The sequence below is a fragment of the Heptranchias perlo genome, unplaced genomic scaffold (assembly GCF_035084215.1).
Source record: "Heptranchias perlo isolate sHepPer1 unplaced genomic scaffold, sHepPer1.hap1 HAP1_SCAFFOLD_1183, whole genome shotgun sequence".
Lineage (NCBI taxonomy): Eukaryota > Metazoa > Chordata > Chondrichthyes > Hexanchiformes > Hexanchidae > Heptranchias > Heptranchias perlo.
In genome coordinates, this window is record NW_027138411.1 from 32237 (window position 1) to 49730 (window position 17494).

General features: G+C 46.8%; 1 protein-coding gene across 1 annotated transcript in view; it reads right to left on the reverse strand.

Moving 5' to 3' along the window:
- The window catches only part of LOC137308066 (NAD(P) transhydrogenase, mitochondrial-like), a gene marked incomplete at both ends in the record, with an annotated part of 33123 nt that extends 17968 nt beyond the window's left edge, over window positions 1-15155 (reverse strand). Inside the window, one exon of the mRNA XM_067977000.1 lies at window positions 15067-15155. Within this exon, the coding sequence (XP_067833101.1) occupies window positions 15067-15155 (89 nt within the window). The remainder of the gene's footprint in view (window positions 1-15066) is intronic.
- Between the last annotated feature and the right edge of the window lie 2339 nt (window positions 15156-17494).

Consider the following 17494-nt stretch of genomic DNA (forward strand, 5'->3'; position numbering starts at 1 on the left):
GTAGTGTGGTTGATGTTGTGTATATGGACTTTCAAAAGGCATTTGATAAAGTACCCACATAATACACTTGTTAGCAAAATTAAAGCCCATGGGATTAAAGGGACAGTGGCAGCACGGATACAAAATTGGTTAGGGGACAGAAAGCAGAGAGCAGTGGTGAACGGTTGTTTTTCAGTCTGGAGGGAAGTATACAGCGGTGTTCCCCAGGGGTCAGTATTAGGACCAATGCTCATTTTGATATATATCAATGGCCTGGACTTGGGTAAACGGGGTATAATTTCAAAGTCTGCAGATGACATGAAACTCGGAAATGTAGTAAATAATGTGGAGGATAGTACAGACTTCAGGAGGACATAGACAGAGTGGTGAAATGGTCAGGCACATGGCAGATGAAATTTAATGCAGAGAAGTGTGAAGTGATACATTTTGGTAGGAAGAACGAGGAGAGGCAATATAAACTAAATGGTACAATTTTAAAGGGGGTGCAGGAATAGAGACACCTGGGGGAGCACATACACAAATCTTTGAAGGTGGCAGGACAAGTTGAGAAGGCTGTTAAAAAAGCATATGGGATCCTGGGCTTTGTTAATAGAGGCATAGAGTACAAAAGTAAGGAAGTTATGCTAAACTTTTATAAAACACTGGTTAGACCTCAGCTGGAGTATTGTGTTCAATTCTGGGCATCACACTTTAGGAAGGATGTCAAGGCCTTAGAGAGAATGCAGAAAAGATTTAATAGAATGGTGCCAGGGATGTGGGAATTCAATTATGTGGAGAGACTGGAGAAGCTGGGGTTGTTCTCCTTAGAACAGAGAAGGTTAAGGGGAGATTTGACAGAGGTGTTCAAAATCATGAACGGTTTTGACAGAGTTAATAAGAAGAAACTGTTTCCATTGGCAGAAGGATCGGTAACCAGAGGGCACGGATTTAAGGCCTCTCTGTCCTTGGCCTCCTACACTGTTCCAGTGAAGATCAAGGGAAGCTCGAGGAACAGCACCTCATCTTTCGACTGGGCACTTTACAACCTTCCGGATTCATCATTGATTTCAATAAGTTCAGATCATAACCACTGCTCCCATTTTCGCAGACAGCAGGTGCTGGTAATGGTTCTGATGTTGCCATTTACAGCTCCTCTAGACCCATCTTTTGTTTCTTTACCTGTCCCATTACCACCCTCCTTGCCTTGCACCATCATCCCTTTTGTCATTTAATCACTCCTGCCCTCCACCCTCTCACAGGCTTTCCCTTTTGTTCTTTCCTCCCCCCCCCCCCCCCCCACCACCACAACTCCTCTCCCCTTTCCCTGGCTCTGTACTTGCTTAAAAACTGTTAAATCTTTCACTTCTTCCAGTTCTGATGAAAGGTCATCGACCTAAAACGTTAACTCTGTTGCTTTCTCCACAAATGCTGCCTGACTTGCTGAGTATTTCCAGTATTTTCTGTTCTTATGACACAGATTTAAGGTGATCGGCAAAAGAACCAGAGGCAACATGAGGAAACACTTTTTTACACAGCGAGTTGTAATGATCTGGAATGCACTGCCTGAAAGGGCAGTGGAAGCAGATTCAGAAGTAACTTTCAAAAGGGAATTGGATAAATACTTGAAGGGAAAAAATGTACAGGGCTGTGGGGAAAGAGCAGGGGAATGGGACTAAATAGATAGCTCTTTCCAAGAGCCAGCACAGGCACGATGGGCCAAATGGCCTCCTCCTGTGCTCTGCCTACTATGATACTATGAAAAGTAAAACTTCCGGACATTAAACCTCACCCTTTGCTTCCTCAGTTTCTACAGATATCTTAGTTCTACCTGTCCCCATCATCTCAAACACACTATCTACTTGCACGACAAACACCTCGATCAGATCCCCTCTAAGTCTCTGTCTCTCCAGTGAGTACAAACCCAAGGCATCTAGTCTATCTTCATAGCTCAATGATCTCAGGTCGGGGGTCATCTTCGTTGTCCCTCTCTGCACCTTCCCCAGTGTCACAATGTCCTTCTTCAGGTCAGGGACCAGAGACTAATTTACAGAAACACTGACCCTGTGTAAGGGTGGGGGGGGGGGGAAAAATCAAAATTCACACCACGAACATGGAATTGTCCACTTAATGTATAGCACGTCAGAGAAATTGAATAAAGTCTTCCACCACTAGTGCAATTTAGACCTCGTCTGACCAGGCTTTAAAACCTCTGAAATACAGAATGCAAAATATGATTCCTCAGAAATAATGGCCCAGAAATTGCTCTGAGTGGCGAACGAACAGCAGTTTGCCGCTCCATAGATACTCACCCACAAACTTACCGCGGTCTTTACTGCGTGAAGTTCCTCCAATTCAAAGCTGAAAAGAATCCAGCGGAGCTAGGACCACGCGAGCGACGAGAGGATCACTCTCTCTCCTCCACCAATCAGAGTGCAGCATTTTTGACAAGCCACGAAGAGTCAGTGAGTCAAAAGCAGGAAGTGAAAGGTAAAAAATTAAAAACCTTATAAAAACAGTTAGAGACAGCGAAATAAAGAGAGGGTAAGAAATATCAAATTAAAAGAGACAAAAGAGATAGAAAGAAAAAGTAAAAAAAATTTTTTTAAAGTTTAAATTTTAAATGTCCAACAACTCTTAAAATCACAATTAATGAGACTCCACATTTTTAAAATTTAATTTTCAATGCCAGCGAGGTTGTTTGGCAGTCTTTAAGACTTACCATGTCGCTAAATCTTAGTTTAGAGCTGATATTTTTGAGCGTACCTTTTTTGGTGGCAATATTATTTAGTTTCCAGCTGGGCAGGAGAGTAAGTTGGCGCTGGTCCATTGATTCCAGCTGGCGAGGTCCCTTTAACCCGAGTCTGTCATATCGCCAGCGAACCAGGAAGAGCACGTTCTAGATTTCCGCGTTTGACTGCTCGTGTGGTCGCTGGAACTTGCTTTTCGATTTCGCCACTAATAACAGTGAGCACTGTTGAGCTCAGCATTATTTTAGAAGCAATTTCTGGCCCAATATCCATTATGAAACTTTTCCCATTACAAATACTTTTAACAGTAAACCTATAACTCTTGCGTTCACTACCGCGTATTAACATTTTGGAACATCAATTTTGACAGTACAATTGTATTACTACATTATGTTAAGTAGGTAAGCATCTGTTTCAAAATATGCTTGTGAAAATTTATGGTTATGTCTAATAATCTATGAGTATTTACAAAATCGTTCAATCCAAACTAAGCCACATGAAAGGAAGATCCACAATATAAAAGAGCACTATATGGGGCAAATGATCCCAGAACTCATTTAATAACCGTGTCAGATAGCAGTGCCAAATTAGGACTCATGCAAATTTTATATGAAACAACCGTCATGTCAGATGGGAACAAAGATATAGGACAATGTGATCCACATAAACATTTTATTCGAAGCAACACAGAAAATGTTTAAAATGGATTCTTAATTTATTTAAAGTTAAAGAAAATAGCATTAATTACAATTTTTTCTTCTTTTCCTACAAATCTTCCCCCTCCTCCTCTCCTAAAGACGTTGGCCCAGAAATTCTTGGGCGGGTGTCCATTCCGTGGATCCTCCAACCACCCTAGCCCTAGGCCGGAGATCCTGTCCCAAATCCCAGGATGGTAACATTTGCATGGCAGGGATGGGCCGCCTGCAATGGTTTAGCAGCACCCGGCCCAGCACAGCCCAATCTTGTAAGGCGGAACAGCCCACAGTTGTTTCCTGAGACTCGATGGGGCCGAAGAAAGAAAATCACTTTTCTTCAGCCTTCGGCTCCAAATGAGCTAAATAGCCTCCAGACAAGGTCATCGATCCCCTCCAGGATCAATATCTTAGTCTAGTATTGGTCTTGGGCCTTTCAAAAGGCCTTGAAAGGGTCTCACGTCAGCTCTCAGCAGCCAACAGGCCCCCTTGACATATGGGGCAGGGAGAGGGGAGTGGACTGAAGAACTGCCCACAGCCCCACTCCGAAATTTAAATGAGTATGGAAAACGGGGTGAAATCCTGGTGAACCCGAGATGCCCCCACAAATTCCAAACCCCCGGGCAGAAATCAGTCTTTCTGCCCTCTCCAGCGCCCAAAATTTCAGAGCCGTTGATTCCATGCTGGGGTACAGTTCCCCGTTGCCCTTCAGCATCTCACCCTAGTCGTCATTATTCACACGTGAGCAAGCCATTCAACTCTGGGCCATCTCCGCCGAGCCTGATCCTTCCTCACCCAAAGTCCCACATGTACACTTCCGACAAGAGCATTGGACAACGATCAAGAACAGAAATTCTCAGCAATCTTTTCCTTCCCTCACCCAGGAAAGCTGAGGCCAAATGGAGCATTGCCATCTTGGATCAATTAATTCAGCACAGCCTGGGAATCAAAACTGGGATCTTACAAAGGTTACAGCACGGAAGGAGGCCATTCGGCCCATCGAGTCCGCGCCAGCTCTATGCAAGAGCAATCCAGCTAGGCCCACACCCCCGCCCTTTCCCCGTAGCCCTGCAAATTTTTTCCTTTCAAGTACTTATCCAGTTTCCTTTTGAAAGCCACGATTGAATCTGCCTCCACCACCCCCTCAGGCAGTGCATTCCAGATCATAACCACTCGCTGTGTAAACAGTTTTTCCTCATGTCACCTTTCGTTCCTTTGCCAATCACCTTAAATCTATGTCCTCTGGTTCTTGACCCTTCCACCAATGGGAACAGTTTCTCTTTATCTACTCTGTCTAGACCCTTCGTGATTTTGAATACCTCTATCAAATCTCCTCGCAACCGTCTCTGTTCCAAGGAGAACAACCCCAGCTTCTCCAGTCTATCCACGTAACTAAAGTCCCTCATCCCTGGAATCATTCTAGTAAATCTTTTCTGCACCCTCTCTAAGGCCTTCACATCTTTCCTAAAGTCCAGTGCCCAGAACTGGACACAATACTCCAGTTGAGGTTGAACTAGTGTTTTATAAAGGTTCTTCATAACCTCCTTGCGTTTGTACTCTATGCCTCTATTTATAAAGCCCAGGATCCCGTATGCTTTCTCTACCTGCCCTGCCACTTCCAACAATTTGTGCACATATACCCCCAGATCTCTCTGTTCCTGTACCCCTTTTAGAATTGCGCCCTCTAGTTTATGTTACCTCTCCTCGTTCTTCCTACCGAAATGTATCACTTCGCATTTTTCTGCGTTAAATTTCATTTGCCACTGAAAATCTTCCTAAAACCTGGAAGATAACCCCTAGTTTTAAAACAAAAGACCTGGCCCACTAATAAGGGATGTTATCCCCTAAACTTTGAAACCTAATTACGTTTTTAAGACTATGAATCAGTTAACAAAAATGGATCCATGCAAGTTGTTTTAATATGATGAAGGGTTCAAATATCACTGGAGAAATGTTGAAAATTAGGCAGGTTAGGAGTCAGTAGGAAAGTTATGTCTGAAAAGAGAAGTCAGGCAGAATATATTTAATAAAGGGTAATAACGTTTTGGAATAAGTTAATAGGAAGCACAATGAAGGAGGTTCCGAAGAGTGGAGATCGTGGGACAGGTAAAAAGACTGCAAGGTAGAGTTGATCTATTAAACAAGCACAGGTTTGTTTAGGGTCATCAGCCTTTTCCCATTCCTAAACATTTTTATGTTCTCAAATTCAGAGGCAGCACATGAGAAATGATGGAATTTACTATCACAGGGACTAGGGGTAAAAATAATCAGATAATCACTCTGAAATACTCCAAATACCATCAACATCCTGGGGGTCACCAGTGACCAGAAACTCAACTGGACCAGCCACATAAATGCCACAGTTACTAGGGCAGGTCAGAGGCTGGGTAGTCTGCAACGAATGTCTCACTTCCTGACTCCCCAAAATCTCTCCACCACCTACAAGGCACAAGTCAGAAGAGTGATTAATGATTCTCCACTTGCCTGGATGAGTGCAGCTGCAACAGCACTGAAGAAGCTCCAGGACAAAGCAGTCCACTTGATTGGCACCCATCCACCACCTTAAACATTCACTCCTTCCACTATCTACAGGATGCACTGCGGCAAATTGCCAAGGCTTCTTCGGCAGCACCTCCCAAACCCGCAACCTCCACCATCTAGAAGGACAAGGGCAGCAGGTGCATGGGGCCACCATCATCTCCAAGTTCCCCTCCAAGTCACAAACTGTCCTGACTTGGACATATATCACCGTTCCTTCATTGTCGTTGGGTCAAAATCCTGGAAATCCCTACCTAACAGTATTGTGGGTCTACCTTCACCACACAGACTGCAGCGGCTCAAGAAAGCTGCTCACCACCACCTGCTCAGGGGCAACTAGGGATGGGCAATAAATACTGGCCTTCCTATCAACACCCATATCCTGAGAGTGAATTAAAAAAGTTGCCATTCAGAGTAGGATGGAAAAAAAAGTTGAATGGATATGGGGAAAGGGTGGGTAAATGTGATTAGAACTATTTGTTCAGGTGGAGGGTAAACACTGACAAGGACTGGTTGGACTGAATGGCTTATTTCCGTGTCATAACTTCTATGTATTTCTACACATTTTCTATGAATAGCAGAGTGGTGTGTGACTGAGAGACTTAGATAAAAATGGGAGATAAATTAAACATCAAAACACCAAGTTATATTTCTTGCATCCCAAATGCATTTCTCTCATTAGGAGAAACCTTGAACTATAAAGACAAACTGAAGTAAAATAATAACTGAATAGCAGAAAAGGATTAACAGCAGATCACATTATCTTGGCTCACTGTATTAGTCATAAACACTGGCAATGAGTGCCACCTGCTGGCTGCTAAGACACTTTGCACTGTTAAATTGTTATGTGAACTATTCCGGGACTGAGAGGCAGTTTGTGGGTTTGAACACATCGCCCTAATGAGATTGGGAAATATTACTAGGAGATGAACCCTCAATTACAGAAGAGTTAAGCAAGCATCTATCCACCATTCTGTCAGATGGACATGCATTTAAAAAACGTCATGTTATGGTATCTTTGGACCCCTTCGCTCAGGATCCTTTCCATGACCCAGACTTTCTCACCTTCCCATCAGATGAGGGTTAGAGCAAAAGCAGGAAAAGAGCGGCTACAGGTATGCAATATTTACAGGGATGCTATTCCCCTGTAACATGCAGTCAAATAAAATCCAATATTCTTCAAATTAAATCACTTCAATCTGGATAATACAATTTAATGACAAGAGCCTGCTGTACCTTGTTATCCACACAGAAACTCACAGAAACAAAAACATATTTATTGAAAAGATTTGACCTTCTCTTTCTCTCAAAAGTCCAGGAAAGCATTGCTGTCTCACAACTACATTCCTATCTCTCTGTTCAAGATCCTCCAATTCAGCTGTCCCCCAATCCACAGCACAAAGACTGAATTCATCAACGTCAAAAATAACAACCATCGCTTGTAGTCTTTCCTCATCATCCCCAATCAGTGCTGGGCCTCAACTATTTACAATCTATATCGATGACTTGGATGACTTCATCCTAGGGTCTTAAAAGAAGTGGCTGCAGAGATAGTAGATGCATTGGTATTAATTTTCCAAAATTCCCTAGATTTTGGAAGGGTCCCATCAGATTGGAAAATAGCAAATGTAACTCCTCTATTCATGAAAGGAGGGAGACAGAAAGCAAGAAACTCCAGGCCAGTTAGCTTAACATCTGTCAAAGGGAAAATGCTAGGATCTATTATTAAGGAGGTTATAGCAGGGCACTTAGAAAATCTCAATGCAATCAGGCAGAGTCAACACGGCTTTGTGAAAGGGAAATCGTGTTTGACTAATTTATTAGAGTTCTTTGAGGAAGTAACAAGCAACGTGGATAAAGAGGATCCTGTGGATGTGGTGTACTTGGATAAATGTGATTAGAACTATTTGTTCAGGCTTTTGACAAGGTGCCACATCAAAGGCACAAAATAAGAGCTCATGGTGTAGGGGGTAACATATTAGCATGGATAAAGGATTGGTTAGCTAACAGGAAACAGAGAGTAGGCATAAATGGGTCATTTTCAGGTTGGCAAGATGTAACGAGTGGAGTGCCACAGGGATCAGTGCTGGGGCCTCAACTATTTACAATCTATATCAATGACGTGGATGAAGGGACCAAATGTATGGGTGCTAAATTTGCTGATGACACAAAGCTAGGTAGGAAAGTAAGTTGTGAAGAGGACATAAGGAGTCTGCAAAGGGATATAGATAGGTTAAGTGAGTGGGCAAAAATTTGGCAGATGGAGTATAATGTGGGAAAATGTGAACTTGTCCACTTTGGCAAGAGGAATAGAAAAGCAGTAAATTATGTAAATGGAGAGAGATTGCAGAACTCTGAGGTACAGAGGGATCTGGGTGTCCTAGTACATGAATCACAAAAAGTTAGTATGCAGGTACAGCAAGTGATTAGGAAGGCAAATGGAATGTTGTCATTTATTGCAAGGGGAATGGAATATAAAAGTAGAGATGTTTTGCTACAGTTGTACAGGGCATTGGTGAGACCACATCTCGAATACTGTGAGCAGTTTTGGTCTCCTTATTTAAGAAAGGACATAATTGCTTTAGAGGCCATTCAGAGAAGGTTCACTCGACTGATTCCTGGGATGAGGGGGTTATCTTATGAGAAAAGGTTGGACAAGTTGGGCCTGTACACACCAGAGTTTAGAAGAGTGAGAGGTGATCTTATTGAAACATATAAGATCCTGAGGGGACTTGAAGGGGTAGATGCTGAGAGAATGTTTCCCCTTGTGGGAGAGACTAGAACTAGGAGCCACAGTTTAAAGATAAGGGGACTCCCATTTAAGACGGAAATGAGGAGAAATTTTTTCTCTCAGATGGTTGTGAGTCTGTGGAACTCCCTTCCCCAGAGAGCGGTGGAGGAGGGTCATTGAATATTTTTAAGGCTGAGTTAGATAGATTCCTGATCAACAAGGGAGTCAAAGGTTATAGTAGGTAGATGGGAAGATAGGGTTGAGGCCACAATCAGATCAGCCATGATCTTATCAAATGGCAGAGCAGGCTCGAGCGGCCGAATGGCCTACTCCTGCTCTTAATTTGCATGTTCATATGACCGAGTTCAGATTCTGTTCCTATATCTGAACCGCTAATGAGACAACATTCTTTCAATGCCAAAACACAACCCACTCTGCCCCTACCTCTACTCCAACACTGCCAAAGCCCAATCCATGCTTTTATCACCTCAATGTTTAAATTCTCCAATGCTCTCCAAGCTATCCTTCCGATCTCCAAACTCGACCAATTGCAAGTTATTCAGACTGCTATGGCCTGCATCTTTTCTCCAAGAGATTCCACAATATCATCACCCTCATCCACCCCAAACTACTCTGGCTCCCCGTGCCCCGGTGAATTGATTTTAAGATCATCAGCCTCGCTTTCAAATCAATCCATGAGCTTGTTACTTTAGCAGTCTCCTTCTGCTCTCCATCCTTATATGCACCCTCTGCTCCCCCCAAAACTAGGTTACTTCTCTTTCCCGTGCTTCCTCTGCTCCAGCATTGATATCCATTCCTTCAGCCACTATGCCTCTTCTCTCCCCAAATCCCCTCACATTGCCCCCTCCTTCTCTGCTTCACAAACCTCACTTTTTCTGTGAACATCCTCAAGTGTCAAAGACAGAGCTCACCAGATTCATTGGAGTTCTGCTTACCATTGTAAACAACTTGAGCTACGCGCTTATAGTTTGAGAGACTCCTTGAACCTTTTGTTGTGAGATAGCTGCTTTGTAATTACTGCCAGGTATCCACATTTTTCCAATGGAACTCAAGTGCTGACCCAGAAACAAAACAACGCTGCAGTACAACTGAGGACAAATAAGGGACTTGAAGACAGACCTCCTAAGAAACAAGGACTGTAACCTAAATAAATTCACACTCAACACAAATAAAGAAAAATAGAGGCAAAGATAAAGACATTGGACTTGAAAATAACCAGTAGAAGCAGGATGAAAGGGGGCCTAGCCCATATTAATTGGTTGAAAAAAAATGGCAGATAGATGAAATGTAGGATAAATACATTCCAGATAGGAGTAAAGGAAACACATAAAAGGTTGAGTCTCCTTGGATAAGTGACAGCAAAAAAGTGTTTTTTTTTTTTAAAACAGGCATATGATAAATATAGGGGTCTCATTCAATGACAAAGCCATCTCTAATGACTTCCTTCCATCCCTCACCACCCACATTCCCCTATCTTCTTCCACCCCACTTCCTCCCATCCCAAAGAAATATATCATCACCCCCTCCCCCATTCCAGTTGCTTTATTTTTATTCGTTCATGGAATGTGGACGTCGCTGGCAAGGCCAGCATTTATTGCCCATCCCGAATTGCCCTTGAGAAGGTGGTGGTGAGCCGCCTTCTTGAACCGCTGCAGTCATTGTGGTGAAGGTTCTCCCACAGTGCTGTTAGGAAGGGAGTTCCAGGATTTTGACCCAGCGACGATGAAGGAATGGCGATATATTTCCAAGTCGGGATGGTATGTGACTTGGAGGGGAACGTGCAGGTGGTGTTGTCCCCATGTGCCTGCTGCCCTTGTCCTTCTAGGTGGTAGAGGTCGCGGGTTTGGGAGGTGCTGTCGAAGAAGCCTTGGTGAGTTGGTGCAGTGCATCCTGTGGTTGGTACACACTGCAGCCACGGTGCGCCGGTGGTGAAGGGAGTGAATGTTTAGGGTGGTGGATGGGGTGCCAATCAAGTGGGCTGCTTTGTCCTGGATGGTGTCGAGCTTCTTGAGTGTTGTTGGAGCTGCACTCATCCAGGCAAGTGGAGAGTATTCCATCACACTCCTGACTTGTGCCTTGTAGATGGTGGAAAGGCTTTGGGGAGTCAGGAGGTGAGTCACTCGCCGCAGAATACCCAGCCTCTGACCTGCTCTTGTAGCCACAGTATTTATGTGGCTGGTCCAGTTAAGTTTCTGGTCAATGGTGACCCCTGGGATGTTGATGGTGGGGGATTCAGCGATGGTAATGCCGTTGAATGTCAAGGGGAGGTGGTTAGACTCCCTCTTGTTGAAGATGATCATTGCCTGGCACTTGTCTGGCGCGAATGTTACTTGCCACTTATCAGCCCAAGCCTGGATGTTGTCCAGGTCTTGCTGCATGCGGGCACGGACTGCTTCATTATCTAAGGGGTTGCGAATGGAACTGAACACTGTGCAATCATCAGCGAACATCCCCATTTCTGACCTTATGACGGAGGGAAGGTCATTGATGAAGCAGCTGAAGATGGTTGGGTCTAGGACACTGCCCTGAGGAACTCCTGCAGCAATGTCCTGCGGCTGAGATGATTGACCTCCAACAACCATTATCATCTTCCTTTGTGCTAGGTATGACTCCAGCCACAGGAGTTACAGTGCATTTCATCTACTTTCCTTTGGCCTTTCACTCGCCACAATACCTTTGCAGCCATCAACTTGCAGAACCACTCTCTCACTTCCACTTTTGATGCTTTTGTCCTCAACAAAACCTTCATGGTCATTCCCCCTGGTATAGCCTCCAACTTACCTCTCAAGCGCAAAGAAGGGTACGGTAGCATAGTGGTTATGTTACTGGACTAGTAATCCAGAGGCCTGGACTAAAATCCAGAGTCATGAGTTCAAATCCCGCCATGGCAGCTGGCGAATTTAAATTCAATTAATTAAATAAAAATCTGGAATTAAAATACTAGTATCAGTAATGATGGCCATGAAACTACCGGATTGTTGTAAAAACCCATCTGGTTCACTAATGTCCTTCAGGGAAGGAAACCTGCCGTCCTTACCCGGTCTGGCCGAAATGTGACTCCAGACCCACAGCAATGTGGTTGAATTCTGAAATGGCCAAGCAAGCCACTCAGTTGTGAAATCTCGCTACGAAAAGTCATAATAAGAATAAAACCAGACGAACCACCCGGCATCGGACCACGAGGCACCGGACACGACAACGGCAAAACACCAAGCCCAGTCGACCCTGCAAGGTCCTCCTGACTAACATCTGGGGACTTGTGCCAAAATTGGGAGAGCTGTCCCACAGACCAGTCAAGCAACAGCCTGACATAGCCATACTCACAGAATCATACCTTTCAGCCAACGTCCCAGACTCTTCCATCACCATCCCTGGGTAGATCCTGTCCCACCGGCAGGACAGGCCCACCAAAGGAGTGGCACAGTGATATACAGTCAGGAGTGAGTGGCACTGGAGGTCCTCAATATTGACTCTGGACCCCATGAAATCTCAGGACATCAGATCAAACATGGGCAAGGAAACCTCCTGCTGATTACCCTCCCACAGCTGATGAATCAGTCCTCCTCTATGCTGAACACCACTTGGAGGAAGCACTGAGGGTAGCAAGGGCACAAAATGTACTCTGGATGGGGGACTTCAATGTCCATCACCAAGAGTGGCTCGGTAGCACCACTACTGGCCGAGTCCTGAAGGACATAGCTGCTAGACTGGGCCTGCGGCAGGTGGCGAGGGAAAAACTTACTTGACCTCGTCCTCACCAATCTACCTGTCGCAAATGCATCTGTCCATGACAGTATTGGTTGCAGTGACCACCGCACAGTCCTCATGGAGATGAAGTCCTGTCCTCACACTGAGGACATCATCCAACGTGTTGTGTGGCATTACCACCGTGCTAAATGGGATAGATTCAGAACAGATTTAGCAGCTCAAAACTGGGCATCCATGAGGCGCGGTGGGCCATCAGCAGCAGCAGAATTGTATTCCAGCACAATCTGTAACCTCATGGCACAGCATATTCCTCACTCTACCATTACCAACAAGCCAGGGGATCAACCCTGGTTCAATGAGGAGTGTAGAAGAGCATGCCAGGAGCAGCATCAGGCGTACCTAAAAATGAGGTGCCAACCTGGTGAAGCTACAACTCAGGACTACATGCATGCTAAACAGCGGAAGCAACATGCTATAGACAGAGCTAAGCGATTCCACAACCAACGGATCAGATCAAAGCTCTGCAGTCCTGCCACATCCAGTCGTGAATGGTGGTGGACAATTAAACAACTAACGGGAGGAGGAGGCTCTGCAAACATCCCCATCCTCAATGATGGCGGAGTCCAGCACGTGAGTGCAAAAGACAAGGCTGAAGCGTTTGCAACCATCTTCAGCCAGAAGTGCCGAGTGGATGATCCATCTCAGCCTCCTCCCGATATCCCCACCATCACGGAAGCCAGTCTTCGGCCAAAATCGATTCACTCCATGTGATATCAAGAAACGGCTGAGTGCAGTGGATACAGCAAAGGCTATGGGCCCCGACAACATCCCAGCTGTAGTGCTGAAGACTTGTGCTCTAGAACTAGCTGCGCCTCTAGCCAAGCTGTTCCAGTACAGCTACAACACTGGCATCAACCCGACAATGTGGAAAATTGCCCAGGTATGTCCTGTCCACAAAAAGCAGGACAAATCCAATCCGGCCAATTACCGCCCCATCAGTCTACTCTCAATCATCAGCAAAGTGATGGAAGGTGTCATCGCCAGTGCTATCAAGCGGCATTTACTCACCAATAACCTGCTCACCGATGCTCAGTTTGGGTTCCGCCAGGACCACTCGGCTCCAGACCTCATTACAGCGTTGGTCCAAACATGGACAAAAGAGCTGAATTCCAGAGGTGAGGTGAGAGTGACTGCCCTTGACATCAAGGCAGCATTTGACCGAGTGTGGCACCAAGGAGCCCTAGTAAAATTGAAGTCAATGGGAATCAGGGGAAAACTCTCCAGTGGCTGGAGTCATACCTGGCACAAAGGAAGATGGTAGTGGTTGTTGGAGGCCAATCATCTCAGCCCCAGGACATTGCTGCAGGAGTTCCTCAGTGCAGTGTCCTAGGCCCAACCATCTTCAGCTGCTTCATCAATGACCTTCCCTCCATCATAAGGTCAGAAATGGGGATGTTCGCTGATGACTGCACAGTGTCCAGTTCCATTTGCAACCCCTCAAATAATGAAGCAGTCCGAGCCCGCATGCAGCAAGACCTGGACAACATCCAGGCTTGGGCTCATAAGTGGCAAGTAACATTCGCGCCAGATAAGTGCCAGGCAATGACCATCTCCAACAAGAGAGAGTCTAACCACCTGCTCCTGACATTCAACGGCATTACCATCGCCAAATCCCCCACCATCAACATCCTGGGGGTCACCATTGACCAGAAACTTAACTGGACCAGCCATATAAATACTGTGGCTACGAGAGCAGGTCAGAGGCTGGGTATTCTGCGGCGAGTGACTCACCTCCTGACTCCCCAAAGCCTTTCCACCATCTACAAGGCACAAGTCAGGAGTGGATCCACTTGCTTGGATGAGTGCAGCTCCAACAACACTCAAGAAGCTCGACACCATCCAAGATAAAGCAGCCCGCTTGATTGGCACCCCATCCACCACACTAAACATTCACTTCCTTCACCACCGGCGCACTGTGGCTGCAGTGTGTACCATCCACAGGATGCACTGCAGCAACTCGCCAAGGCTTCTTCGACAGCACCTCCCAAACCCACGACCTCTACCACCTAGAAGGACAAGAGCAGCAGGCACATGAGAACAACACCACCTGCACGTTCCCCTCCAAGTCACACACCATCCCGACTTGGAAATATATCGCCGTTCCTTCATTGTCGCTGGGTCAAAATCCTGGAACTCCCTTCCGAACAGCACTGTGGGAGAACCGTCACCACACGGACTGCAGCGGCTCAAGAAGGCGGCTCACCACCTTAGGGATGGGCAATAAATGCTGGCCTCGCCAGCGACGCCCACGTGAACGAATAAAAAAAAGATGCTGACTTAAGCATATATGGCACACAACTGGCTTGGCCATCACCAGATCAGGCTGGACCTTCTCAAACTTTGCCCAGCCTCACTTACAGATCCTTAAAGTGGGTGTGTAGACAAAAAAGGGATTCTCAGTTTTTAAATTAGGGCACTGAATATAAAACCAAGTAAATGATGTTAATTTGAACAATATGCTCGTTAGGCTACATTTGGAGTACTTTAATAAGATACCTGGTCACCCCGATATAGGAATGATATAAGAGTAGTTCAAAGGGCACAGATAATGAAAAAGTATCTCAGCTCTCCCAAGGAAAGTTAAAAGTACCTTGTGTCAAATCCTCTCACAATGGCTCCCATTGATTTTGCAGAACCTGCTGCAGAGAGACCAGCAACACCACCACCAATAATGAGGACCTACATCAAGGGATAAGATACAAAAGTCACTGCTGCACATCTTTGTTTCAAAAATTTACATTAAATATAATTTGACAAAAGAGATTTGTGCTGGTTACAAGTTCTTGATTCCAACGTCAACATTCTCAGAGATGATAAAGACTTAAACGAAAAAGTGGGAAGAGAGATAATTGGAGGGAGCACGCAAGATAAGGGAGAGAAAGAAAGAATGGGGGAGAAAAAGGGGGGTGAGAGAGAAAGGGGGAACAGAAAAATGGGGGGGGGGCAGAGAGCCAAATAAAGGGGTAGAGACAAAGCGGAGAGAGGCAGAGGCAGAGAAAGGGGGAGAGAAACAGAAACAGAGGAAGGGGGAGAGAGAGATGGAGACAGAACATAGGAACAGGAGTAAGCCATTCAGCCCCTCAAGCCTATTCCGCCATTGTATTAGGTCATGGCTGAACTGTACCTCAATTCCAGGGAGTTAAAAGAGGGGAGAGAGGGAGATAAAGAGATAAAGGGGGAGGGAGAAAGAAAGGGGTGGTGTGTAAAGGGAGGGAGAGTGTGAAGGGGGGAGAGAGAGAGAGAGAGAGAGTAAGGGGGGGGGGGAAGAGAGAGAGAGTAAGGGGGGGGGGGAAGAGAGAGAGAGTAAGGGGGGGGGGGGAAGAGAGAGAGAGTAAGGGGGGGGGGGGAAGAGAGAGAGTAAGGGGGGGGGGGGAAGAGAGAGAGAGTAAGGGGGGGGGGAAGAGAGAGAGAGTAAGGGGGGGGGGAAGAGAGAGAGAGTAAGGGGGGGGGGAAGAGAGAGAGAGTAAGGGGGGGGGAAGAGAGAGAGAGTAAGGGGGGGGAAGAGAGAGAGAGTAAGGGGGGGGAAGAGAGAGAGAGTAAGGGGGGGAAGAGAGAGAGTAAGGGGGGGGAAGAGAGAGAGAGTAAGGGGGGGGAAGAGAGAGAGAGTAAGGGGGGGAAGAGAGAGAGAGTAAGGGGGGGGAAGAGAGAGAGAGTAAGGGGGGGGGGAGAGAGAGAGAGTAAGGGGGGGGGGAAGAGAGAGAGAGTAAGGGGGGAAGAGAGAGAGAGTAAGGGGGGGGAAGAGAGAGAGAGTAAGGGGGGGGAAGAGAGAGAGAGTAAGGGGGGGGAAGAGAGAGAGAGAAGGGGGGGAGAGAGAGAGAGAGTAAGGGGGGAGAGAGAGAAGAGTAAGGGGGGGGAAGAGAGAGAGAGTAAGGGGGAAGAGAGAGAGTAAGGGGGGGAAGAGAGAGAGAGTAAGGGGGGGGAAGAGAGAGAGAGTAAGGGGGGGAAGAGAGAGAGAGTAAGGGGGGGGAAGAGAGAGAGAGTAAGGGGGGGAAGGGAGAGAGAGTAAGGGGGGGGGAAGGAGAGAGTAAGGGGGGGGAAGGAGAGAGTAAGGGGGGGGGAAGGGAGAGAGTAAGGGGGGGGGAAGGAGAGAGTAAGGGGGGGAAGGGAGAGAGTAAGGGGGGGAAGGGAGAGAGTAAGGGGGGGGAAGAGAGAGAGTAAGGGGGGGGAAGAGAGAGAGTAAGGGGGGGGAAGAGAGAGAGTAAGGGGGGGGAAGAGAGAGAGTAAGGGGGGAAGAGAGAGAGTAAGGGGGGGGAGAGAGAGAGTAAGGGGGGGGAAGAGAGAGAGTAAGGGGGGGGAAGAGAGAGAGTAAGGGGGGGGAAGAGAGAGAGTAAGGGGGGGAAGAGAGAGAGTAAGGGGGGGGAAGAGAGAGAGTAAGGGGGGGGAAGAGAGAGAGTAAGGGGGGGGAAGAGAGAGAGTAAGGGGGGGAAGAGAGAGAGAGTAAGGGGGGGAAGAGAGAGAGAGTAAGGGGGGAAGAGAGAGAGAGTAAGGGGGGGAAGAGAGAGAGAGTAAGGGGGGGAAGAGAGAGAGAGTAAGGGGGGGAAGAGAGAGAGTAAGGGGGGGAAGAGAGAGAGTAAGGGGGGGAAGAGAGAGAGAGTAAGGGGGGGAAGAGAGAGAGTAAGGGGGGGAAGAGAGAGAGTAAGGGGGGAGAGAGAGAGAGAGTAAGGGGGGGAAGAGAGAGAGAGAGTAAGGGGGGGGAAGAGAGAGAGTAAGGGGGGGGAACGAGAGAGAGTAAGGGGGGGGAAGAGAGAGAGTAAGGGGGGGAAGAGAGAGAGTAAGGGGGGGAGAGAGAGAGTAAGGGGGGGGAAGAGAGAGAGTAAGGGGGGGAAGAGAGAGAGTAAGGGGGGGAAGAGAGAGAGTAAGGGGGGGGAAGAGAGAGAGTAAGGGGGGGAAGAGAGAGAGTAAGGGGGGGAAGAGAGAGGAGTAAGGGGGGGGATGTGAGAGGTAAGGGGGGGGGTAGAGAGAGAGTAAGGGGGGGAAGAGAGAGAGTAAGGGGGGGGAAGAGAAGAGTATGGGGGGGA